At 42.9% G+C, this 25,104-nt stretch overlaps 4 protein-coding genes across 6 annotated transcripts; 3 read left to right on the forward strand and 1 right to left on the reverse strand.

Annotated features, from left to right (window-relative positions):
* Positions 1–1,026: 1,026 nt before the first annotated feature.
* On the forward strand, positions 1,027–4,291 carry LOC133884732 (probable choline kinase 2). Its single transcript, XM_062324272.1, has 7 exons — positions 1,027–1,562; positions 2,669–2,790; positions 2,912–3,107; positions 3,386–3,503; positions 3,622–3,669; positions 3,770–3,870; positions 3,950–4,291. The coding sequence occupies exons 1-7, from the start codon at positions 1,152–1,154 to the stop codon at positions 4,055–4,057; spliced, it is 1,104 nt and encodes a 367-aa protein (XP_062180256.1). The 5' UTR covers positions 1,027–1,151; the 3' UTR covers positions 4,058–4,291.
* A 1,851-nt stretch (positions 4,292–6,142) lies between these two features.
* LOC133884731 (tRNA(His) guanylyltransferase 2-like) lies at positions 6,143–11,005 on the forward strand. Of its 2 annotated transcripts, XM_062324270.1 has the most exons (14): positions 6,144–6,679; positions 7,105–7,236; positions 7,569–7,613; positions 7,749–7,918; positions 8,170–8,255; positions 8,333–8,440; positions 8,513–8,642; positions 8,737–8,836; positions 8,954–9,085; positions 9,391–9,435; positions 9,523–9,692; positions 9,967–10,052; positions 10,147–10,254; positions 10,666–11,005. In XM_062324270.1, the coding sequence occupies exons 1-14, from the start codon at positions 6,573–6,575 to the stop codon at positions 10,801–10,803; spliced, it is 1,557 nt and encodes a 518-aa protein (XP_062180254.1). In that variant the 5' UTR covers positions 6,144–6,572; the 3' UTR covers positions 10,804–11,005. The 2 variants fall into 2 exon arrangements, with proteins under 2 accessions (XP_062180255.1, XP_062180254.1); XM_062324271.1 differs by lacking the exon at positions 9,391–9,435 and having other exon boundaries at positions 6,143–6,679.
* A 4,268-nt stretch (positions 11,006–15,273) lies between these two features.
* LOC133884733 (uncharacterized) lies at positions 15,274–17,830 on the reverse strand. Its single transcript, XM_062324273.1, has 2 exons — positions 17,605–17,830; positions 15,274–15,730 (listed from the first exon to the last, which is right to left on the reverse strand). Exons 1-2 carry the CDS (start codon positions 17,725–17,727, stop codon positions 15,611–15,613), a joined length of 243 nt encoding a protein of 80 aa, XP_062180257.1. The 5' UTR covers positions 17,728–17,830; the 3' UTR covers positions 15,274–15,610.
* A 3,206-nt stretch (positions 17,831–21,036) lies between these two features.
* On the forward strand, positions 21,037–25,104 carry LOC133884734 (protein PIGMENT DEFECTIVE 338, chloroplastic-like). 2 transcript variants are annotated; one of them, XM_062324274.1, is made up of 8 exons: positions 21,039–22,027; positions 22,750–22,824; positions 22,900–22,971; positions 23,157–23,237; positions 23,535–23,632; positions 24,394–24,519; positions 24,666–24,714; positions 24,850–25,104. In XM_062324274.1, exons 1-8 carry the CDS (start codon positions 21,164–21,166, stop codon positions 25,045–25,047), a joined length of 1,563 nt encoding a protein of 520 aa, XP_062180258.1. In that variant the 5' UTR covers positions 21,039–21,163; the 3' UTR covers positions 25,048–25,104. The 2 variants fall into 2 exon arrangements, with proteins under 2 accessions (XP_062180259.1, XP_062180258.1); XM_062324275.1 differs by lacking the exons at positions 24,394–24,519; positions 24,666–24,714; positions 24,850–25,104 and adding an exon at positions 24,173–24,325 and having other exon boundaries at positions 21,037–22,027.

Consider the following 25,104-nt stretch of genomic DNA (forward strand, 5'->3'; position numbering starts at 1 on the left):
GTGACAGGGGCGGTGGAAAAATGCGGCGCGCATCCAACCACCCGCCACTGTGGACGTCCTCCGGCGCCATTGAGAGGGCCCACCGGGCGGCCACAGAGGCACCCGGCGCGCCCACCCTGTCTTGTTCTTCTGTTAGGGCAGGGTGGCAGGCGGAGCGCTTCGATCCTGGCAATGTTATCCCGAGGCACCCGGATGATACGGGACGGGACCCGTGCAATTAATGGACCCACGCCCCCTGCCAAAGCATGGCAGGGATTGACACTAGGGTGTGGGCAGCTGAGAATATCAGGATGTCAGGCCGCGCGTGCCTATTAAATGCGGCATTGGATCTTTGACTGGCTGACACCCCGCCGACGAGACCCTTCGGGTCGTCGGGCGATCTTGCGCGAACCTTCGGGGAACCGAGTGCTCGGGGGCTGCCACGTGCAGCCCCGAGCACTCTCTCCCGAGCACTCCTGTAGGACCCTTCGGGGAACCGAGTCCTCGGGGACTGCCACGCGGCAGCCCCGAGCACTCTCTCACGAGCACTCATGTAGGACCCTTCGGGGAACCGAGTCCTCGGGGGCTGCCACGTGCAACCCCGAGCACTCTCTCCCGAGCACTTGGCTGTTCGAACCATCGGGGGACTATGGTACTCGGGGGTGAGTGGGAACCCTGCCGAGCACTTTCTTCCCGGTACTTGGACTCTGTGGGTCATCGGGGAACTGGGGTGCTCGGTAACCAGAGGCTGTGGCCCCGAGCACCTTCTCCCGAAACTTAGATTCTCCTCATCTTGCAGGGGGACCTCGCGGGATGGTGACACGTGGCGGACGGCCGGCCTGATCTCGGGATTCAGGGACTCCTGGTTCCCGATACACCGACAGCACTGCTGAATTGTTGACCAAAATGCGAAGCTAAAATCTGTGCACTGCTGAATTGTTGACCAAAATGAAACTTAAAGCGTAATAGCTTCAACTTTGGAGGGTGAATCTGCAAAATAGTCTCCCGAGCAGATACTCACCGTTCTGAGATTTATACCCGCCCCCTTCCCAGAGAAGAAACCAAGGAACCGAAAGACGCGCGCACGCACGGCTCACGCTCCAACGCCCAGATCCCTCCCATTTCAGGAAAAGAAAGGGACTCAGCCCAATTCCGAGGCACTCCGTTCGGGGATGGTCGCGAGCGAGAGCCAGAAGAATCCGGCCGAGGTGGCGCCCGCGCCCGCGCCCGCGCCGGCTGCGCGGAGCATCCCGGAGGAGGCGCGGCTGCTGCTGCACGAGCTGGCGGCGGAGTGGGAGGACGTGGCCGACTGCCAGGAGCCGGAGGTGGTGCCGCTTAAGGGGGCCATGACCAACGAGGTCTACCAGGCGCGGTGGACCACCGGGGCCGGCGGGGACGGCGGCGAGGCGGGGGAAAGGAAGGCGAGGAAGGTGGTGGTGAGGGTGTACGGGGATGGCGTGGAGCTGTTCTTTGACAGGGAGGGCGAGGTGCTCACGTTCGAGTGCATGTCGAGGCACGGATACGGCCCGCGCCTCCTCGGCCGCTTCCCCAACGGCCGCGTCGAGGAGTTCATCCACGCCAGGGTGCGCATTCGCCTCTTTCTTTCTTTCTTTCTTTCTTTCTTTCTTTCATCTTTTTCTTGTTCGTCTGCTTCTAGGATCGTTCTTGTTTTTCCATTCTTTTCCAGGTTAACCTTTATTGAATTCTTTTTTTGGGGAGGAATCTATCTCTTCCCTTGTTCTTTGGAAGCTTTTGTCATCTTTTGGATGGGTAACAAGGAAATGGGGTACATAAATTTGTTAGTTTACTAGAATCTACTCTTCATTAATTGATCCCTTCGCTAATTGCATCATAAGTGTACTTTCATAGCAAGAACAAAAGGAGATTGGTTAAGTGTTCACCAATAGAAGAGATAGTTTTGTATCTGCACTATTTCTTGGACTAGATAATCGCTTCCAGGCTACATCGTGGGTTGATGTACTACTAGTAGATAACAGCATGTTATCAACTAATGTATTGACGTGCAATTGTCTTTCTTTGAAATCTTCCTCCCTTGATGATGTGAATGTGTTATAAATTTCTACAGTTTGACCTTTGGAATCTTATTTTATTTTTGTGAGTTTTGAAATCTTATCCGAAAGCGACCATTTAAGTCTTTACTCAATGAGGTCACCAATTTAGTAGTAGTACCACCAATTTTCTTATCTTGTTGTGATCTGCATGGTGTGTTTTTAATTGCTTTCTTGATAGCTTATCTGAGATACTTGTGGCAGAAAACATATAAAATACTTGGTTCTGACTTGCAAGGCTAATATAGATACCTGGTAGTTGTAACATTATGGTATTATCTTTGAAATTGTTTTAGAATTCAGCATAAATAATCACTAATAGGTCAGCGCTTAACTTTTTATGTATCTACATTGCTTAATTACTCAACGAGACTAGTCAGAGTGCCCAAGTGAAATACCTTTCCTGGAAAAAAAGTGAGAAGAAATTGATTGAAGTATCACTCTTTATTCTCCATTTGTGTGTACGATTTTAAAAATAAAGCATCATATTCTCTTTTCTTGGTTAAAAAGAGATAAAACATACAGAATTAGTATTCAGATTTTCCATGAGATACGTTAATAGGATGAGGATTCCATCATCTTAAATGTGGGGAAAATACTGATTTAAATAATCCTTTCAGACACTTTCAGCTGCTGACCTACGTGATCCAGAAATTTCAGCTATTATAGCCTCCAAGTTGAGGGAATTTCACAACTTTGATATGCCAGGTCAAAAAACTGTTCTCCTTTGGGAAAGATTAAGGTATTGCTGAATTTTTTGCTAAACAGTTGTTCTAGTGTAGTACTGTACCATAGTTTGTATAACGAAACACATGATCAAAGTGAAGTACTAATTGCACAATGCCTACTTTCATCTTCCCTAGGAACTGGCTCAAAACTGTCAAGAGCTTGTGCTCCTCTGATGAAGCCGAAGAGTTCTCGTTGGATAGCATGGAGAAGGAGATCAATGCATTGGAGAATGAATTTTCAGGGGAATGCCGGTCCATAGGATTTTGCCATAATGATCTCCAGTATGGAAATATCATGATTGATGAAGAGACCAAATTGCTGACCATCATTGTAAGTTCTTGTAAAGTGGCTCATGTTTGGTTCATTAATTCTGTTCTTTCACACAAGTTGCTGTATCTCTGTGTTGGGCTTCCATACACAAACTTGTTTTCATGATACTGTCAAGGACTGACGCTTTCTTTCCTTATTAATCCCCATGCTTCTTGTCTGCCATATCTATTTTTCCAGCTTTGCTTCGTCTTGCAACTGACTATCTCGTATGCCTTAACCTAGCAAAGCTGGAAAAATATATTATTCTGATCTTACTGTCTCTCCTCACGTCTTTGCAGGACTACGAGTATGCTAGTTTTAACCCAGTCGCCTATGACATCGCAAACCATTTCTGTGAGATGGCCGCAGACTACCATTCAGAAAAGCCGCATATACTGGACTACAATAAATATCCAGGTACCGTGTGTATTTGAAGCTATTGATTTATGCATTTTCATTTTCCTCTTAGCTATCTTGAGGGGGCCGAGCCTATATTTGTTCATTCATCGTTGCCTATTTGCTCGTATTGCAACAGATGCCGATGAGCAGAAGCAATTTGTGCAGACCTACCTGGGCTCTTCGGGTAAGCAGCACAAAGTTAATCATCATCCTCTAGTTAACCTCCCGTCCAGTATTAAAAAATAAAAAAACAATTCATTTTGTGTTTCTGCAATCTGTGGCAGGCGAAGAACCTGACTCAGAGGAGGTCGAAAATCTGATCAAAAGCATTGAAAAGTACACCCTTGCTAGCCATCTGATCTGGGGCCTCTGGGGAATAATTTCGGTGGGTTTTGCTCACTCAGTTTCCATCACTTGTCTTGCCTGTAATCCTGAATACCATATCTGTGATCCTGTGGCTGCAGGACCATGTTAACGACATCGACTTCGACTATAAGGAATACGCGAGGCAAAGGTTCGAGCAGTACTGGCTGAAGAAGCCTGTGATCCTAACTTCTCAGGTTGCTGGGTAGATCCCGGACCGGGCATCAGGTTCTGCACTGATAGCCTCTGCTGCACATAGCTTGTCCAGTGTTGTCGATGCATCGAGGCCTGTCCCAGGGATACAAGGTTGTGAGGAAAGGCTAGCTGAACCCAGAGGTCAGGCCATCAGGGAGATCAGAGCTTTGTTCATTTGGTAGTTCGGGTGTTCATAGCGTCAAGGCGACAGATGTTAATAAAGTCCCAGATCGCTTGTTGTGTGATGATATGATCAGTTTGTGGCTTGGTTAGGAACGCTAGATTAGTGCCGTTGTTCCTTCAGTATAAGAAGTCTCGCGTGTAATCTGGTTCTTTTGCCATCTCCGAACGCTGTAATCTACATCAGTAAAAAGAAGAGTTGGGTATTATTATCACTAGCGTATCAACCCGTGCGACTGCACAGGTTAGAAATTTAGCTTCCGGTTGAATTGTAGATATTTATGTTAATAATATTTGTATGCTAAGATACATCAACTATTTATATTGAAATATTAGAATGTAAAATATAAATATAATTTTTATTCATAATATTGCAATCATGTTTATTATTTGTGAATAGATCTAATTTATATTTTATATTTTATGTGTTATGCAAATTGATTTTTATTTGTGTCTTAATTTTTTGAAATTATTATTATTTTTAATATCGTCACCGTATCTCATATTATTTTTTGGAAATACATTATAAATTCTTTGATATTATTTTTGTGTGATAATCCGTAATTCGTTTGCGTTCGTTGTTTTAATTTTGTAATGTTCGATTATAATTGATTTGGAAAAGTGTGTTGATTGCTAACGTAATTAAATTGTAATTGCTAACGTAACTTTGTTAGATAAATGATATCTATAATAAAAAAGAAAGGAAAGGCAAGGTAAGAAGTAGTCTTGAGGCTGGATTTTATGATTTATTTTTTAATTTTCTATGTTGTTTCATCTAATTGTTGATAGTCAATCAATTAATTCGATGGTCGGATGTTTTGCTTTTTTATAGAAATTTCTAGGATTTTCTTAATATTAACATGAAGGCACCAAAAGGAACCTCCAATTAGTAAATACTAGTGCATCAACCTGTGCGACTGCACAGACTAAAAATTTAGCTTACGACTGAATTGTAGATATCAATTATTTATATTTAAATATTAGAATGTAAAATATAAATATATTTTTTGTTCATAATATTATAATCATGTTTATTATTTGTAAATAGATCTAATTTATAATTTTCATTTTATGTGTTACGCAAATTGATTTTTATTTGTTTCTTGATTTTTTGAAATTATTATTACTTTTAATGCCATCACCTTATCTCATATTATTTTTGTATTATGTTGTTTTAATTTTGTATGTTAGATTATAATTGATTTGAAAAAGTGTGTTGATTGCTAACGTAACTAAGTTGGAGTTTACTAACGTAATCTTATTGGACAAATGATATCTACAATAAAAAAGTGAAGAAAAGGCAAGGTAAGAAGTAGTCTCGAGGCTGGACTCTATGATTTGTTTTTTAATCTTTTATGTTGTTTCATCTAATTGTTGATCTATGGTTACAGTTAGTTAATTAATTAATTTGACGGTCGGATGTTTTACTTTTTATAAGAATTTTAAGAATTTTTTTAGGATTAACGTGGAGGTATAAAAAAGATCATTCAATTAGTAAATATAAGATAAGATAAGATTGTTGTTGGCAGGGGGCGACGGCTGCTGAGTCCGTGGAGCCGTCGGTATCAGAATTATGAGGAGGGGTATATGTAGTCGGATGTAGACTTGAGATAAATCTTATTAATAAGTATTATATTTCTAATGTCGTCTGTGATCTAACGTGTGCATCATCTCAATATATCAGTACGTCGCTTCTGCAGGCCTAAATTTCCTAACATCTTGAACTGTACAGCAGAGCAAAAACGAGCAATTGCAAATTGCAGCACGGGAAGAAATCCTCCCCGTGCTCTGACGACAGACATAGTCCAGCCCGTGACAGCCTGCGATTACACGGCCCACTCCGTTGTCGCCCGGCTTGGACTGGACGCCGATGCCAGCGGGCTCTCTATCCAGTCACCAGCCCAACCACGAAACCGGCAAGGACTCCCCTTCCCCTCGGCTTCTCCCTCCTTCCCTCCCCACACCTCGCCGCCAGCCACGCCACCGCGAGTCCGCGACGACTCGACCGCCTCCAGCCCGCGCTCGCTCGCTTCTCCCTCGCATCCGCCATCCTACCCCGCGCAGCGCGCACTCAGTCCCCCTCCCCCTCCCGCCACGGCGCATCCCCCAACCCCCCGCGCACACGTCCTCCGTCCCCGCGCCGCCGCGGCCGTCTCCGACGAGCTACTTCCCCCGCCTCGTGGACCACGCATCATAACCCAGAATTCCCAACCGCCATCCGCTGCAGCGCTCGATCTCTCGTCAGCGCTGCCTTCCCCGCCGTGCCTTCTCTGCTACTCTTCTCCCCTGCTGTGCTGCTGGCACAGCTTCAGGAACAAGACGCCTGGTTGTGCATTGGAGAGGTGAGTGATGGCCAACAGCGAGTACGAGTACGTGAAGAGGGAGTTCGAGTTTGACCGCCGCCTCCCGCCCTCCAACTGGATCGTCGTCCGTATCGACGGCTGCCACTTCCACAGGTACGATTCTTCTCTTCCTTGAGATTTACGGACAGAAAGTTAGAAAGTGATTCTTGCCCATGCATCTTATTGTTTCCGTAGTTTTGTAGCGATCAAACTGTCAGAAGATTGTTGCTCCTGTAGTGTTGTTCTCTTTCTGTTGATTGTTTGCTTTGGTTTTAGTTCGCCCACCCATATTTTATTGGCGTGAGTGGCATCATAATCAAAGGGTCAATCTTTTCGGTGGCAAATCATAAATTTATTCCCGCAATCTGTGCACTGCTTCATACATGCATGGTTGCTAGTGGTTAAACAACAGCATTGGCCACGTGGCCATGTCAATCGAGTATCTAGATTTGCTTGATCCATGTCAATCGTCATTGCTTAGAATTTGGGGTTAGTTTTGCTTGTTTTTCTGTCCACTAATTTCAGTTTCTCTTTTGTAGATTCTCGAAGATACATGCCTTTGAGAAACCGAATGATGAGAATGCTCTAAGATTGATGAATGCTTGTGCCACTGCTATGCTTGAGAAATTCCCTGACATAGTCTTTGCTTATGGTGTTAGTGATGAGTACAGGTACAGCATCTTCTCATGAAAGTTCCATTACAAAACTTTATGCAATACCAGTATACCACTGTGAAAAGAATCTCTGCTTTGAATTGCTTGGCATCCATCCTTTATTTTCAAAGAAAAATGCAGCACATTTTTTATTGCTTTGGCTAAAGAGCTCATTATGTAATTCATTTAAGAGTTGTTTTGTTAAACTGCAAGTACACAATGGCTGTGGGGTAGGTGGGCGGATACATACATATAATTCATTTAAGAGTTGAAAAAAATAAGCTTTTTAGCATATATTGTATTATCTGCTCTATAATAATAATTTTCTTATATTCATGCTTACTTTGCAGTTTCGTTTTCAGAGAGGAAACCGAATTCTACCACAGGCGAGAAAGGTAGCTCATTTGATATGTTCATTTTTTTTTTCCTGATATTTGGAATGTTCATTTGTGCAAAGTTTCCTTTTATTTCTGAACTATGAGCAACTGTTCATGGCATCATGATATTGACTCCTCTACCAATCACTGCAGCAAAATTCTCTCTTTATGCGTTTCCTACTTCACTTCCATGTACGTGATGAAGTGGAAAGATTTCTTTCCTAACAAAGAGTTGAAGGAGCCACCATATTTTGATGCGCGAGCTGTATGTTATCCAAATTTGAAAACTATTCGTGATTATTTGGCATGGAGGCAAGTGGACTGTAAGCTCCTGAAACTGCAATTTAACTTTTCTTGTATAACTAATGAGACCTCCTGTTTTATATCGTGCAATTTTTTGCACTAATGTCCTACAAGAAAATCATTGTTTGTATCATATCCACCAAAGTTGTACAAACTATGAAGCTTCAGCAACATAAAATAAAAAGATATAATATGATCTATGTATGCATCAAAATTGACCAATAACTTGATTAGTTAACCGATGTACATATTCCATGTTTGTGCCTTTCAGGTCATATAAATAATCAGTACAATACCTGCTTCTGGATGTTGGTGAAATCTGGAAAAGGTGAACAAGAGGCTCAACTAGCGTTGAAGGTAGTATAAATTTTCTAGAGTTTGAGACTTTTTGTCGCAATTGTATATTTCTTTTAATCCATCTTCTATTCTTCTAGGGAACATATTCAAAGGACAAGAATGAGTTGCTTGCTCAACAATTCCAAATCAACTATGATGATGAACCGGCTATGTTCCGCAAAGGGTCCAGTGTTTACCGAGAGAGGGTAATGCCAAAAAAATGTTGTCAAACATGCAAAACAGCATCTTAGTTGTTAATCTGTTGCATATAACTCTAGGTAGAAACAAAGGTGAAGACGGATGACTATGGGAATCCAATAAAAAGAACACAATTGAAAGTTACAGTGGCACATGTTGACATCATAGGGTCTGACTTTTGGGAAAACCATCAACACATTCTTCGAGAAGGTTAGTTTGAATTATTCTAGGTTTTAGCTATCCTTTCAACTCCAACTTGAGCTATGAATGTATATAGCATCCTAACTGGCATGTTTGGGAAAAGGAAAATTTAGGCATGAGTATGTGAAGAAGTCTGACATCAACCGCATGCTTCCACCTTGTAATTGGATTGTTGTTCGCATCAACGCCTGCCAATTTGATCAGTGAGGAACCCTTGTTTTTTTTATCTAATTCAAAACCATGTTGGATTCATTTTTGGATAGGGCCCTTTGGATAGCTAGACTGCCTTATAAACAGGGTTAATTCATTTTTTCCCCCAGATTCTCAAGGATTCATTCATTTGACAAGCCAAATGATGAGACTGCTCTAAGGCTAATGAATGCATCTGCTTCTATGATGATGGAGCGATACCCTGACATGGTCTTTTGCTATGGTTTTAGCAACGAATTTAGGTATGTTATACTCCTTCAAATCGCTGTTCTTGGAGGGGGGAAACGATAAAAAGAAGAGAAAGAATTGTACAGGGAGAAAACAAAACCTATGTTTTGGATGGCATAGTTTTCATTCTCATGAACACAATTGATTTGAAAGAAATATAGTCTTGGGAAGATAAAGATCAATGAAAACTGTAAGTGAACCATACAGCAAAGATGGAAATGTTAATATACGTTTAGACAAACAATCCTTGCTGATGATCATTCTTATTTTATTGGCCCATTGCAGACGATCATTTTTTATTTTATTGTTATTGTTGCAGCTTTGTGTTCCATGAGAAGACTGAATTATATCAGAGACAGGAGAGGTAGTTATCATCATAGTGCATTTGTATGGTACTTGTGATTTGAAGTGGTCAATACTTTGAATAAAATGATGCCAACTTCTTTTGCAGCTTAATTCTTTCTTCTTGTTCTTCATATTTCACTTCTCTTTACATGACGAAATGGAAAGAGGTCTTCCCCCATAAGGAATTAATGCAGCCACCATGCTTTGAGGCAGAAGCTCTGTGTTGCCCAAAACTAAAGATCCTATGTGAATACTTGTCATGGAGGCAAGCAGAATGTAAGTTATTCTTCCTACAAAAGCCAATCACGTCTTAACTTAGTTGAAAACATATATGTATTATGTCTGAATTCATTTTGTTTATCTGTACTAGTGTGAATGCATTAGGATTCGAAGCTTGTATAGCTATATGCTTTGACATATACTGATTGATGTCCATGTCCCTTAAATTTTCTTTTACATATCCTACTGCAAGGGCTTGGCTATTCCATCAGTTAAAATTAACAACAAGAACAAAGGCATGAACTGACTCATGACATCTGTAAATTTTCAGGTCACAGTGGCAATCAATACAATACATGCTTTTGGATGTTAGTGAAATCTGGAAAAAGTGAAAAGGAAGCTCATGAGATACTGAAGGTCTTCTTTCATCATTTATGCTTTAATTTTTTCCCTGAACCCTCTTTACTTCCATACTTGTCTGCCTTCTCTAACTCTTTAGTCTTCTTTGCAGGGAACATTATCAAAAGACAAGAACGAGTTGCTTTTTCAGCAATTTCAGATGAACTACAACAATGAACCTGCTATATTCCGAAAGGGTTCGTGTATTTACCGGCAAAAGGTAATTGTAACTGTTTTCCTAGAGGCACTTCACCAGCAATGCTGTGTTGTTCATACTGCATTCATACTAATATAGTAACGCAGAAGAGCGATGTAGCTTAATAACATTGTACCGATGGTTAAGAAGCAACTTTTAACTTCCATATATACATGAAGTTCTGGTTTTGGTGGAATGTTCATAGTTCGTAAGATTGTCATTGGTACAGTGCTCCAATTGATTCCAAACAATTTCTTAAAACATTGTGTTTATATCACACACAAATAAAGTGAAACTTGGCAACCAGGTTACTACCATACTTATTATTGATCATATCTTGCTCCAATCGACCATGTGGGGCAAAAGATATTTTCCGAAGTGATTCTGTTTCCAGTTTCTGTGTTATTTAAATGGGCACGTCGCAAATGTCTACAGATGAAAGAACTTGCGGAGGTGGAGGGCAGCGAGAATGGCACAAGAAGAGAACAGTGGGATGTGACAGTGGACCACCTTGACATGGGACCCGAGTTCTGGCGAAGGCATCCTTGGATAACGAATAGTATACATGTTTAGGGCATCAACACGGTCTCTAATATACATGTTTTAACATTACTTTTTATAATTAATCTTAGCAAAATTTGTTAAACATATAATCATACGAAAGTATTCTTCATATCGAATCCACTTATACCATTTGTATGTGTTGAATCCTAGTAATTTTGTGTGTATTAATAGTCATAGTTTTTGAAGTTTGTGTGCACACATTCTTAAACGACATCTATTTGAGAACCGAAGTTGCAGTAGTTAGGAGCTAGAATTGTAAGGCCTCGTTTGGTGCATAGGATAACAATCCCTTGGAGAAAGGATCCACAGGTGGTTTGGGTGATCCCCCTCACACACCCAATCTTGGCGTGGGTTCGAAACAAGCCCAGGCGTGCTTTATTTGGCTAGACTTGGATTTGCTTCTCTTACTATAAAGAGGAAATATCATGTGCACAAATTTATATTAGTAAACATATGTACAAACTCAATCACATCGCTCGGATCTAATATGAGTGGCCTGTGTTGGAGGTGAACTTCCCGACATTTTATTTGGCTCCATTAGAAATTTTAGATAGTGAATAAATGGCGCGCGGACAACTGGGGAACAGCTAAACTTTACTTAACTGATACGTACTAAACTGAACAAATCACCCCAAGTTGATAATAAAATTAGAATGCAAGAACATCTCTCCTCGGAAGATGTGTCTTCAAAGCTACCAAAGAATGCTGCATCTAGCATCAATCAAAGAAAATAATATGATATTAATACGAGTGGAAACAATACGAAGTATGGACAAATCCACTTCTACTGAACTGTACTCATGACATAAATGGAAACAATACGAGATTATTCTGTGATGTGTGGAACTATTGATATCATCCTGAGCTGCATTTAGAAGCATGAACTAACACAAAAATGCTTGGATTCAAATTCAAGTAATGCATACAACAATACAGGAGCATTCATTCCTACGTGTTCAGATGTGCTACAGCTACACTAGTGTGAACCATCTTTGACAGATCAAATTGAAACAACGCAGCAATATAAACCCCAAAATTTTCAAAGTGAACAATTTTAGACTGGTTCATGGTAAGAAGGCATCGAATTGCCGGTGTTGCTTGCCTCTCCTGGCCAGCGGCGTCCTGACCTGCAAAGCCATCGGCGGCGTGCAGGCACGCATACTGAGTTGGAAGGTTCCATTCTTACTACGGACGTGGTTCTCATCACCCATTCTACATTACCAGAGTATATCGTGTCATTTATATATGCATTTATGTGCTTTCGTATGGCGTTTGGATGAACATGGCGCTGATCTGGAAGAGGGTCACTCCTATGTTGAAAAACTGGAGACTCATGTGCCACACAAGATACTTGGATGCCTTCGATCAGATGATATCCAAGATGGAGAGTGGTGGCGACAAGACCAGAAAGGTTGATGGGGTAGAAGATGAGGAAACAATGAAGCTGGGAGAACGTCTCAAGATAAAGAAATTCCGACAAGAAGCTGCTCGAAGCTTGCTGGGACCTGAACCAGAAGGGATGGATGTCTACAAGTTCAACTTCCTGGATTGGTGTCGGATGTGGAACAGAGCAAACCGATCAGGCTTGGTCAGCTTGTCTGCTCGGAGGTAGGAGAAATCGAGTAGTAGTAGTCAGGTCTGGTAGGAAAAGGCTAGAGAAGTTTCTCTCGGTACTTTGTCCAGTATTTCTGTTTTGTGGCGCTCTGTTGAGCTGATGCTATCTGTATGGCTGTAAACCTGTTATGGTTCATTTGCTATGCAATGAGACTGGGGCGTAGTCCCTAAAACTCTTAAAAAGTTCTGGTGTGACAACTCTTAAAGTTCTGTACATGTGCTGTTGGTTTCGTCTTCTAATCAGGGTGGTTCATGAGTCGTTACTCGTGACTCTGATCATGGAATGGTGATGTGTCTTTCTCCCTGCTTTGCTGGCTGTCTCTTTGGGTGTATGGGAGTGGGCACCGCCGGAGGTTGGCGGTGCAATTTTTGAAACTTTTGCTCCGAGTTTTGAGTTTATACCTTTGCCACGGCCGGGAGTGCAGTGCAGCTCCCTCCAGATGAGCCGGCCCCTCCGGCCTGCGCCGCGATGTACGGCCTTGTTTGACCTCCTAGAGCCGGGCGTTGGCCTCGGTGGCGTGTCGGACGTCATTTATCTAGCCGTTGCCCATTGTTCATGGCCGGTGCAAGCATGGGCGTCATGGGTGGAGGGTGCCGGGAGGAAGGTCAGGAGAGGGAAGCAAGCAACGCCCGGAACGCGGAGGGCGCTCCAGCGTAGCGCGTAGGAGACGTCCTGTGCGGCCCGTGGGGTGGTCGGCATTCGAAACATCGACCAGGGGTGGACGTTATTTAAAAGGAAAAAATTCAAATTACAACCAGGAATAAACTTTTGAATTTTAAAATCATTTATTTAACCTTTTAAACGGCAGTCCACGATGTCATTTTCGCTAATATGACAGTGCATATATGTGACAAGTAAACCCACATGCTATATTTTACTCGCTCACCCCTCTCCTGCCAATCTCTCTCTCCCTTCGATCGGTCTCTCTCTACCTCTCCTCCTTCCGGCCAGCCTCTCTCTCACTTTCTTTCCCTTCCGCTACGCTCTCTCTCTTACTCCCATCGTGCTCTCTCAGACCGGATGACTCAGACCATATGCGATAAGCTCCGCCAGTGCCCAAGGTAACTCAGTTTCAAAACAAGAGAAAGATGATGTGATAGCCACATGGCAAAAATAGGTAACGTGACATCGTCAAAACTTTTGTTGCAAACCACTCCAAGAGTTATATGGTACAGTATTTAAAATTCGAGTTAAATAAACCGTTTTAAAATTTGAAAGTTATCTGAACACTAAAAATGATTCAGTAGAGTAATTTAAACTTTTTTCTATTTAAAATACCGACCATCCTTAGGTCCTGGCAGCCGTCCAATCAGTCGCGTTCGGCCCGGATTGGTAAGTTGATTGCGCTTGGAGCTCGGCGTCTTGGGGCTCGGGGGCTCCATGGCGGAGACCAGGGCTGGGCACCAGGCGCGAGAGGAAAGCATGATGCCAAGCGAGGGAGCTCGACGGCTAGCTCGCTACTGACGGCTGAAAACCTCATTGTCGCCTACTTCCTTCAAGAACATATCTTTCTAGTGTTGCCACGCGTCCGCGGAGGGCGGAGACATGGCCGGCCACTGCTACCTTCGGGAATCGGGAGGTGCGCGCGGGACCGTCTGCTCCTATGACCGGCACCGCGGCAGCGACAACGGACGGCGGGCGACCCCGCCGGTCGACGACGCTCGAACGTGGCAATCTCGCCGTCGCTTCCTTCAAGATCGCTCTGGTCTGGCCACGCGTCAGTGGTGACGGAAGATGCCGGGCGGTCGCCGTCGGCTTTGGGAGATGCGTGGGAACCATCGCCTCAAACATGGTCGTCGCCGGCGCTCCCTGTCTCCTAAGTCCATGCCTTGCAGATAGTCCTCTTGGTATGGTTGAGAGTCCTAATCGTTGTCTTGTGCTCAAAATGTGGTGTTGAATATTGGCAGGCGTTTTTCTAAATGAATTGTGCTGGAAATGCTGCCACGAATTCTCTGAGCTCATGATGCCGTTCTGTCTTTACAGATGGTACACAGCTGATAATGACATTAGCTATGCTATTTTTTCAGATGACAAATTAGAATAGATTGAGATCTTGATGATATCAGCCTGCTTATAAACAGCATTTTTATCATTGTGACAAATCTGAACCCTACACTTATCGGTCATCTGACTCCTCACCAAATAAATCCATGGTCTATTTCCAGTCTTCACAATTGGCTTGCAGGCAGACCTGAAATTGGCATTAAAACTTACCTTGCTGCTTGCTTACAGTTCCGGGACTGACACGGAAGACACCCATCTGTTTGCTGAGATTGAAGAACCCTATCCACACAAAGTGAGCTGACCGTCAGACAGGCAAACAAAGATCTATAGCATGCATCATCACCAATTAGTATACCATCCCAGTTCCCATGTCAAGGAACTAGAAAGAGACTTGGTACAATACAGAGGTCAGCACGAGGCACACCAACACGCAACAGGTCCGAATTTCCAATTCCCATGCCGATGGCAATGGATCATCTTCCAGCTGAAATTTGCAGAGGCCTGACAAGGATGCGGGGGGCTCTTCACAGTTCGCATTAGCAAGGGTAGGGAAAGTTTTGGAACAACTCAAGGGTAATTCGACACGGCAGGAAGGAGCATTCTCACCTCCCACGGTTCATCAGTTTTACGTGAACAAAGGTGACTTGCATTGCATGAAAACAAATTTTGGACCGAAGAAACAAACAGCTCCAGTAAGGTTGCATTTTTCCCGAATCGAAGACAAGCGTAATAGGTCGCATTTTTTTGGGATCGAAGACAAGCGAAATCTCAAAAATCAATATTGCACATCAATTTTTTCTTTACCTCTGACCATGACCAGTGTAGCATCCAAGCCACCGCGTAAAGAACACGATAGTATATACCTCCTGTCATAAAACATCAAAAAGAATTAGTAAAACTGAGACATTTGGTTCAGATACCATCTGCTTCACTGGCGTCAAACTGGGATTGAGTTTACACCCATTTTGTCCATGTTCAGTTTGCCTGGCCTATTAGAATTCTGATGTTTACGCTTTGTTCTGACTTGAAATGCAAACAATTACATCTCATCCTCAGACATTTGCATATTTGCAGTACAAAAGAAGCATCCTAGATTATTTTGCTGTCAGTCAGGCTTCTTGCTTTCAAAGGAGAAGATAACTGAGGGTAAAGAAAACAGACGTAAATCATCCACGCTCAAGCCTTGTAATGAACAGACTAATCAGATGGTGTATCCACATCCGGAGCAACCCCAGTCATTTGCTGACCTTCCAAAGCTGCAAGTCGCTTTTCAAGGGCTTTGCAGTGAGCATCAGTAGAGTCCTGGAGACCTTTTACCTGAGAATATGAATTCAAAAGGTCAGATGCTTACCTTCAACCCATGTAACAAACAATAATCATGCAATGCAAAGTGGAATTCGACATATGCAGAAAATTTGTGCAACGGGAGCAGGATTTGAGTAACAGATACAGAAACCTCGATCTTACAGCTCAAGCAAGGATTGGTCTTCTTGAGAGACTCATGTAATGTGAAAAGATAGCTGTTAAAAGAGCAACTACTTGCGCAAAACTATACAAACATACATCAGGTTCTTATAGTTGCACATGGCTGGACAACTTCCCAGGTCTTCTCTACATAACTCCACTCATTTCTATGAGTTATCACATTCCTGTTAATGCTTACTGAATGTTGGTTTTGAGCCTCAGAAGCAGGATAAGTTCTGAAGTTCACAAAAATCTCCCAGGTCTTTTTTACATAATTCCGCTTATTTCTATGAGTTGTCAATTCCCTTGAATGCTTACATGATGTATCAGGTTTTGAGCATTAGAAACAGGGCAAGTTCTGAAGTTCACAAAAAACTCTCAGGTCTTCTCTACATAATTTCACTCATCTCTATGAGTTATCACATTCCCGTGAATGCTTACTGAGTGTATCAGGTTTTAAGCCTCAGAAACTGGGTAAGTTCTGAAGTTCATAAAAGCTCATACTTATGTTTACTCAAAAGAAAAAACAACTACATAGTTCGCAAAATATATACAGGAACAGATTGATGAAACTGAAAACCCTAAAATATGCTGCACTGGTGAATGCCAATGCCAATGCCTATGCTCAAGTCACTTATAGAAATCGGTTTTTATTCAGCTCTAATCGTGTCACACTATTGAGTTTCAACATTAAATGCTATCTTAAAATAGACAATCACTTCCACAGTTCCACTTGTTTAGAAGACCAACACATGATCATCATGTGTCTGCAAGGGACTGCAAACACATTGTACAAAGTGAATATATAGTTCAATAAGGGCAATGGATTGTAAAATATTTCTGCAGAAAAACAAGATCCATTCATCCATATTCCAGAATCTCGAGTTGCAGTAAAATAACGGTAAGCAGCCAAGTAAGATATGCTACTTGAAAATTTGACAAACGAATTAGTTTGGCTCTGTCGGTAGGCATTTCCAGAAGCCAATTACTGATTTGAACAAGTATACCAAGCTCCCAGCATAGTACGTAAGACACAATTAATACAAAATAACAGTGAGCAATTGATTAAGGAACTGCCAAGAAAAAACTTCAATGTGACATGCCACATCATATGATGCGATGCTGGAGCCGCAACCATAGATTTCAAAAGGGCGTTGCTTGTTACATTGTGTAGATCTTGTCTAGAACATGAATCGTACAATTCAATACAAGAAGGAATTTAATTGAAAGTGACAGGTCCATGGGCACCTTAACCACTACCTCAAATATATCCCCAAATAATCAGGAAATAGTCGAGACAAAACGGTTCGTGCTCGGCATGCAAACATCCAACATCTCAACAAACCAGTTATGCCAATCCCCTTCTTAGTGACAGGAAGAGCACACGCAAGTGCATGATCTAGATACAAATGCTATTCCCACCTTGCACCAATCAATCAACACTGGCACTTTTGGCAAAACGAACCACAGGAACATTAAGTTAGCAAACAAAACAAGCGGAGATTATGGCCCGAGCGTAGGCTCGCATTTCGTCTGCAAAAGGTCACAGCCATCTCAACAAGGGGTTTCCCCGATCCCCAAACCGCACGCAACGTGCTGATGCGCTTGGGGCATGGAATCTCCTACTCGACAGACCAACACCACTAAGTGCTATCATTGCGATATGCGTGCGGTAATCTATAAGATCTGATGGAAGGAGAGGAGAGGAGAGGAGTGGAGGAAGGTACCTGGAGGGCCACGGAGTCGTGGGCGAGCTTGTAGTCCTTGTAGAGGAAGTAGCCCCCGCCGGCGGCGGTGGCGGCCGCGCCGGCGAAGAAGGAGGCCAGCCTCACCCGCAGCATGAACCCCATCCGGCTCCGGCCTCAGTAAACTTCGCCGCCTCCTCGCTTGCTTGCTCGTTCGGTTCCCTTCCTTCCGCTGTTCGGGCCTTCGGGGGTGCGGGGTTCTCCTCGACCTAGCGGTCAAGTCTTTTGAGGGACGGCTAGGCGGACCCGCATGTCAGTGAGATTTCTGCATAGCTACTGTACAGTTCATTCACCAATTGCGCTCAGCTCAAAGGTCAAGTAAAAAACAATGTTTGGTTTTCAGTCACTACTGTTGCAGTTGGATGTAAATATATAGTTTTATTATGACTTGTAGCTGATGCAGTCATCCGTATTCGCTCAGGTAAGCGGATTCACTTGTTAGTATTATAAAATTATTTTCATACGAATAATTAATTATAATTTCAACTCTGTTATTAGCTCATGTGACATCAAATTTAGCTAAACAGAAAATCAGTTCAACCTGTTCATACAGATACAAACAACTAAGTACTGTTCTTTTGATAAATATGATTTCACTCACTCTACTTATACGATAGAACTGTATAAAATCTTATCCAGGAACCAAACACTCGTAATTGCGCTCAGCTAACAGGTCAGACAAAAATACATCGATTTGTTTTTTGATTACTCCAAGAAGTCGAGCAGTATGGCTGCAGAGTGTCTTTCAATTTCGTGATGCAAAGAAACCAATTGATTTCGTAAATAAATCTGAACATGTTGATGTAGTGTAAGTTCGTGATTGTAGGTTATGATTGGTAGGGTGCTGCACCCAAGCCAGGCTCCGGGAGGGTCGGTGCGGCGACGAGCGGTCAGGGCCTGGGATCTGGATGGTCGCGGCGGCACGAATGCTGGAGTGCTCCCGGCGTCGGTGTTCATGTGCAGGTAGTTTAGCATAAGGTACTCGAGGCCGAGGTCGACCGCGCCAACTCTGCTAGTATAATGAGGGTGTAATAGGTTGTCTGTATCAATAGATTTTAGTTTTATGGATGCGTAGATACGTATTTGATTGTTTGTATATACTATTTCAGTTTGCATAAGCACATATAATTGTACGTCCGCAACCTGACCGAGCGGATGCAACCGTCTGCATCCGCTCGGTCAGCTCTTGCATCCGCTTGTACAACCTTAAATTCAGTCAACCAAATAGAAACTTAGCTTAACCTATAAAAAGATATAACCAACCAAACATTTTTCTTTTCAATACTCTTACATCCGCTCAGCATGCTTCCCCTCAGACTGCGTATACGATTTATACAGACAACAGGATATGCGAGCAACTAATCACACTCAGATCAATCAACCAATAATGGTAATGGCAAATCTAGAATTGATGATCAGTTCTTGTGAGCCACACGACATGTACAGAGGGCATATGAGCTGCAACCTATTTCTGTGATAAGTGTTTTTTATGTCACCACTGTTATCATGAACATTTGCCTTCTGCTGTGATGAGATATGCCCAATTGAGTCCAAATTAGATTGCATCTATGGAAATTCCATGCTCTGGTTATGCTCACAGGAAACTGATGTAAAGACTAGAAATCTACCGTTTGTTGATGTACATGTTCTGCAACCTGCTGTTCAGTTCATGATTAGTGTCATTCATGGAGCCTCCTATCTAATTTTTGCGAGTTGTTGTTTGGTTGTATGAATCTTTTCTAGTTTGATTTGGTGGATACGTATAATTTTAGAAAGAAGTGAGTTTGATTGTATGTATTTATTGTTCTAATATGGCTAGGCGGATGCAAAATATACAGCCTCATCTTGGCTTAGGTCGAGCTTTACTCCACAATTTGATCCGGTGGATACAGACTCTGCATCTGTTTATGTAGGTAGGCACACTTATTAGTATCATAAAATAATTTTCATACGAGTAATCAATTACAATCTTTAACTCTTGAATCCACTTATACGGTCTCAGATTCAGTCAACTAAACAGAAAACCAACACAGTCTGTCCAAAGAGATACAATCAACCAAATATTTTTCTTTCTAATGAATATAACTACACTTAAACTATTTATACATACAACTCTACAAAATCTCGTTCGAAGAAACAAACACACACTAAGCAGCACCGAACCAAACAAAGGAGGTGCATCTGTCCATGCCACACAATCCAATATCCAAGCAAAGAAACTACAACCCCAACAGAGCATGTCTAACAAACATCAGAGGGTGGCTCCTACGAAATCTGGCTTGGGCTAGCCTCCATCCGCCCCTTATTTAGGGTTCGTTTGGTTGCTTATATGGTATACGCTGGCTCGTATCTAGTGAGCTAGGTTTATTTAAGTTAGACTGTATGTATGCAATACTATTTATTTAGTTTGGTTGAGAAGATATTGTATTTAATTGCCTACATAAGTATATGTTGCGTGAGATTAAAATAAAAAATAAGTGTTAATATGATATTTATTTTACATAAATATACACTATAGTACTTATTTTATCATATTAAACCTTAATTCAATTTAAAATATACTAATATAAGTTAATACTCACTAATTATATGTTAATCATGTCATTAGCTGACCTTCCACTGTCGAGTCTCGGCGGAGATGAATTCAAAATCCGTTTCTGTCGGTCCAGACTCGCTCGCCGATTTTGCACGCACATGGACAGGCCTGCTCCAGCGCACAAGCAACCAAACGCGCCGAACCTGCACGCGCTGGACCAGGCCAGCGCCACAGCAGGCAACTGATCGCACCCGTAGCTAATTATGTTTCACATGAAAGTCCCTATTTTATACTAACAATCATGGATCCATTATGTATTGACTGATCGATGACTTAGGTGAGATCAAGAGTATATACTATTTCTCTATGGACAAAAGGGGGAGTGAGGATTTTATATTTTTACATTTTAAAAATAAAAAAATGTAAAAATAGATGTCTATTTGAAAAAATTACAGAACTAAGATAGCTATTTTGTACTAACAATCATGGATCCATTATTATTGATTGACCGATGACTTGGGTGAGATCAAGAGTATATACTATTTCTCTATGATCACAAAAGGGGGAGTGGGGATTTTATATTTTTATATTTCAAAAATAAAATTTTTGTAAAAATAGATGTCTATTTAAAATAATTACAGAATCAGACTACTGTCACCTGCTAGTCTAGTTCTTCAATTTTTTCAAACGGATACTTATTTTTTTAAAATTTTAATTTTCTAAATATAAAAATAAAAAAGCTCGGGGAGTGAGTATTATTCTATGTGGGCTTCGTTGGGCCAACGAAGAGCCCGTCTTTCTCGCACGCACAACGACCATCGAAAGGCCAGCCAGAGATATTGGCCCGGTCGTTTCGAGCTCAAAAGAGCTTCCACGAGGTGCAAACAGCGAACGAAAAAAATCCCGTCCGCCGTAGCCGTGCCGACGCGACGCGAGGGGATGAGATAAATCGCGCGACGGCTGCCCGCCCACGAGCTCGCTAGCTTGCTCGCCCGCCCGCTCGCCATGCCGCCGCCCTCCCTCCTCTCTCTCCTCCCCGCCGCGTCCATCTCCCCGCAAAGCCGCCGAGCCAAGCACCACAAGGCCCCCACCGCGAGCCAGCTCCTCTGCCTCCGAAGAGCAGTAGCCCACTCGCCGCTCCGCGCCTCACCGTCCTCCTCCTCTGCCGCTGCCGACGGCGGCGGCGGAGGGAGCGGGGTCGACGAGCTCCACCTCCTCGAGAAGCCGTCCCCGACCGTCGCGGAGGATGCCGAGGCCGAGGAGGAGCCCGAGCCCGCTCCGGTGCTGTCCACGGAGGAAGCGCTCGCTCCCTTCCTCAAGTTCTTCCAGGTGAATAGCACCGACCCCGACGAGGACACGGCCTCCTCCGCCGAGAGGCGCGTGGAGAGCGACGCGGCGTCGGCGGCGGCGGCGGCGGCGGCGAGGAGAGATGGAGTGTCCGCCGGCGGGCGTGGGGTCAGGTACTACGACCCCAAGCCCGGAGACTTCGTCGCTGGCGTCGTGGTCCGAAGCGACGGGAGGACGCTCGACGTCGACGTCGGTGCGGGCGGACAGCCGGCGCTGATGCTGCCCAAGGAGGCGGTGCCGGTGTCCGGGGAGGAGTTCAGGTACCTCGCGTGCGACGTCGCTTCGGGGCGTGCGGGGGAGTTCGCCGCGGAAGGTCGGGTGGGCGTCATGGTCCGGCAGGTCGGCGGCGGCGAGGGGGATGGGGAGCCGACGGGTGGGAGGAACGGGAAGGAGAAAGGGGCGCCGGTGGTGGGCGTCGGCACGATCGTGTTCGCTGAGGTGCTTGGTCGAACACTTGGCGGGCGGCCGTTGCTGTCGGCGCGCAGGCTGTTCCGGCGCGTCGCGTGGCACAGAGTCAGGCAGGTCCTCAATGGCACTCCTCACTACTGTTGTTGGAAATCGTTGAAGCGATCTCATACGAAAATCTTGATAGTTCAGCCTGTTTTGAGTTTTTATGCACTGCCAGGTAGAATTTGAACATAATCAAATAGTTGATACTGAATTCAAAGACAAATGCTATATACGAGGAGTAGATCTGGAACTCATGACTAGTTGAGTAGTTGACCACCTTGCTGGTACAACATAATCTAATTTCCTAGTCTCAAAGCTCGAGCTGTTAATGCATGGTGAATTGGTGATATATCTTGCTGTTGCTCCGACATTAGCAAATTTGAAACAAAACTAACCGAAAAAATTGTATGTTAGATTATTAGGATGGTGTTAACCAAAAGCATCTGATGTTAAGGTGTGTAGAAAAAGAAGTAACTGACACTAAGTCCTATGATTATGGGCCCTTATAATCTGCATTCTGTCTTGGCATAATGCACACGCAAGGTTGTTATACCTATCACATTCTTTCAGATTGTTTATGGGATTGCATGAATGAAGAGCACCGCAAAACGTTTTTTTTAGAAATATGTGCGAACGTTTTTGCTTTTGTCATAGCTTGTTTTGATGACAATAGATATGATTGTCTCTGTGATAAAGTTTGACCTAAGTTTTGAGATCAATGACTGTCTTAATTGCTTATGTTGTTTTTTTTCATATATATATATTTGACTGTTTCTGTACACACTAATGTCCAGATAAAACAGCTAAATGTACCCATCAAGGTTAAAATTTTCGAGTGGAATGCTGGTGGCTTGCTCTCTAGAATTGAGGTACGAGTTTACTGTGCTACAATACTCGGCTCCCTTTTACATTTTTATATGGCTAAAGTGCATGTCCCTCCTCAGGGGCTCCGGGCATTCCTCCCTAAGCCTGAGATGATGACTAGACCAAGAAATTTCATAGATCTGAAGAATAAAGTAAGTTCCGCATCTTGTGTTTTATGTAATATCTTTTTGTATCCCATACAGACACTTGAAATCCTAATAATGTATGATGTTCCAGATTTGGTTTATCAGCATGACTGATATGGTTTCGAATTCACCTTTTGAGCTCGCTAAGACAGTGGTTGTGATTTCTTAATTAAACTATTTTTCATACGCAGGTTGGTCAAGAAATGCATGTCTGCATTACAAGGATTGATGAAGGGACCAATGAATTGATAATTAGTGAAAAAGAAGCATGGGTAAGTTGGTTATGTTGACCTCTGCTATCTATTATGAAGCATACACCACATTTTTTACCTTACACTTTTTTGTTCTGCCTGCTTGAAGTATGCATGGTTGTTTAAACAACTTATCTGGTTGCTTGCAACTTGCAAGCACTAGTTTATGCAAGAAAGTCTTCTATTTAAATGCTTTTGCTACAGTACTCTCCAAAGTGTCTTCATTACTTTACAATACGTTCATCAAAATTTAACTTATATGAGTGAACTCATGAATTGAGCTTTTTATTTACTTCTCAAATTGCTTACTTGTTTTAGGCGGTGACGTACCTTAGAGAAGGGACTCTCTTGCAAGGGACAGTCCGCAAGTTATTTCCATATGGTGCACAAATTAGGATTGGCGAGACTAACAGAGGGTAACATCCCTAAGACCCTAACCTGTGTTTTACATATGGCAATTTTTTCTTGTTCAGCTAAACCTCAATGTACTTTCAGAATTATTGCACATTCTTTCCTTGCTCCATTCATTCAGTAATGCCATATTTTCTTTCTGGCCATACTTTCTTCTAATCAGCATGATGTAGGTCAATCCTATGTGTCTCTTATTGCTGGGAGTTCACCAAATCCCTTATCTCATGTGTATGTTTTTGTATGGCTTACTCCTAACATGAGATTTACCAATCGGCCTTCACATTGATGACTTTCAGTACATAATGGCATGATATACCAAGCTAAGGAGGGCTCCCTGCTGTCGATCTCCTGGCTTAGATTCAGGGCAACTGTGTTGTGCTTTAGCTAAGAGCTGGTTCCCTTATTAGACAGGCGTCATCTTTTACATGCCATGCTCCAGTGTTGTCAATGAGTGGACCTTATTAATTTGAGTCATTTGTAGTAGTGATCTGCTATGCATGTCTATCTGTTTGTCATCTCAGAGCTGCCTTTTTTTCTTTGAACAGAAAAAACTGCCAATTCTTTGATGAACTTCTTTCGGTGCCTGGATTTGAACCATTTCACGTATCTTTTCTTGTACACCCAAATACTAATTTGGCCGATTACAGCTCAATGAAAATTACGATTACAAGCTAGTGATAATTCTACAAGTGCAAGCATTTGCGTCTTTTGTTTAAAGAGTAAAGCATTTTGCATCTCAGCTTTACAGTTTCATAATGTTTTGCAGTGGTTTGCTGCACATCTCGAAGATAACACATGGTCAGCTGAGATCCGTTGGCGATGTGCTAAAAGTGGGCGAGAGTGTGAAAGCTCTAGTCATTAAATCGACAGCTCCAGACAGAATTGCTCTCAGGTACAACAGAGTGAACTTTCAATAGCCATAGTTCAGGCGGCTGGTACATGCTATTGCTCTAATGCATAGTAAGGTTTGTTGAAAAAAAGGTCGTCTGCTGTTTGAGTTGTGCTTATGCTTTAGTACGTGTGTTTGGCTTTGTGCAGTATTAAGGACCTTGAGAGCGAACCCGGGTTGTTTATCACTAACAAGGAGGTAAGAACACAATGGTTTCGTTTCAAAAGAGCACTTGAAATTGTTCTCCGTCAGGAGCACCATAATACACCTTTTTCAGTTATATATGCATTCAGTGCTCTGGATTTCTCACATTCTCATCGTTTCTGGCCGCAGAGGGTGTTTTCCGAGGCAGAAGAGATGGCGCAAAGATACCGCGAGCACATTGCAGAGACACCTCGATCGGATGAACCAGACTCATGCAATGGTGTTGTTCCCTTTGATGACGAAGCCCAGTCCTATGCTAACTGGAAATGGTTAAAATTTAGCAAGTCTGCCGAATTACAAAACCGCAAGTCTATTGATGTATCTTGATTATCGTACATGAAGTCTGTAGAAATTTTAGCCAATTCAATATTTATTTCATGCTTA

Source organism: Phragmites australis, chromosome 11 (genome assembly GCF_958298935.1).
Source record: "Phragmites australis chromosome 11, lpPhrAust1.1, whole genome shotgun sequence".
Lineage (NCBI taxonomy): Eukaryota > Viridiplantae > Streptophyta > Magnoliopsida > Poales > Poaceae > Phragmites > Phragmites australis.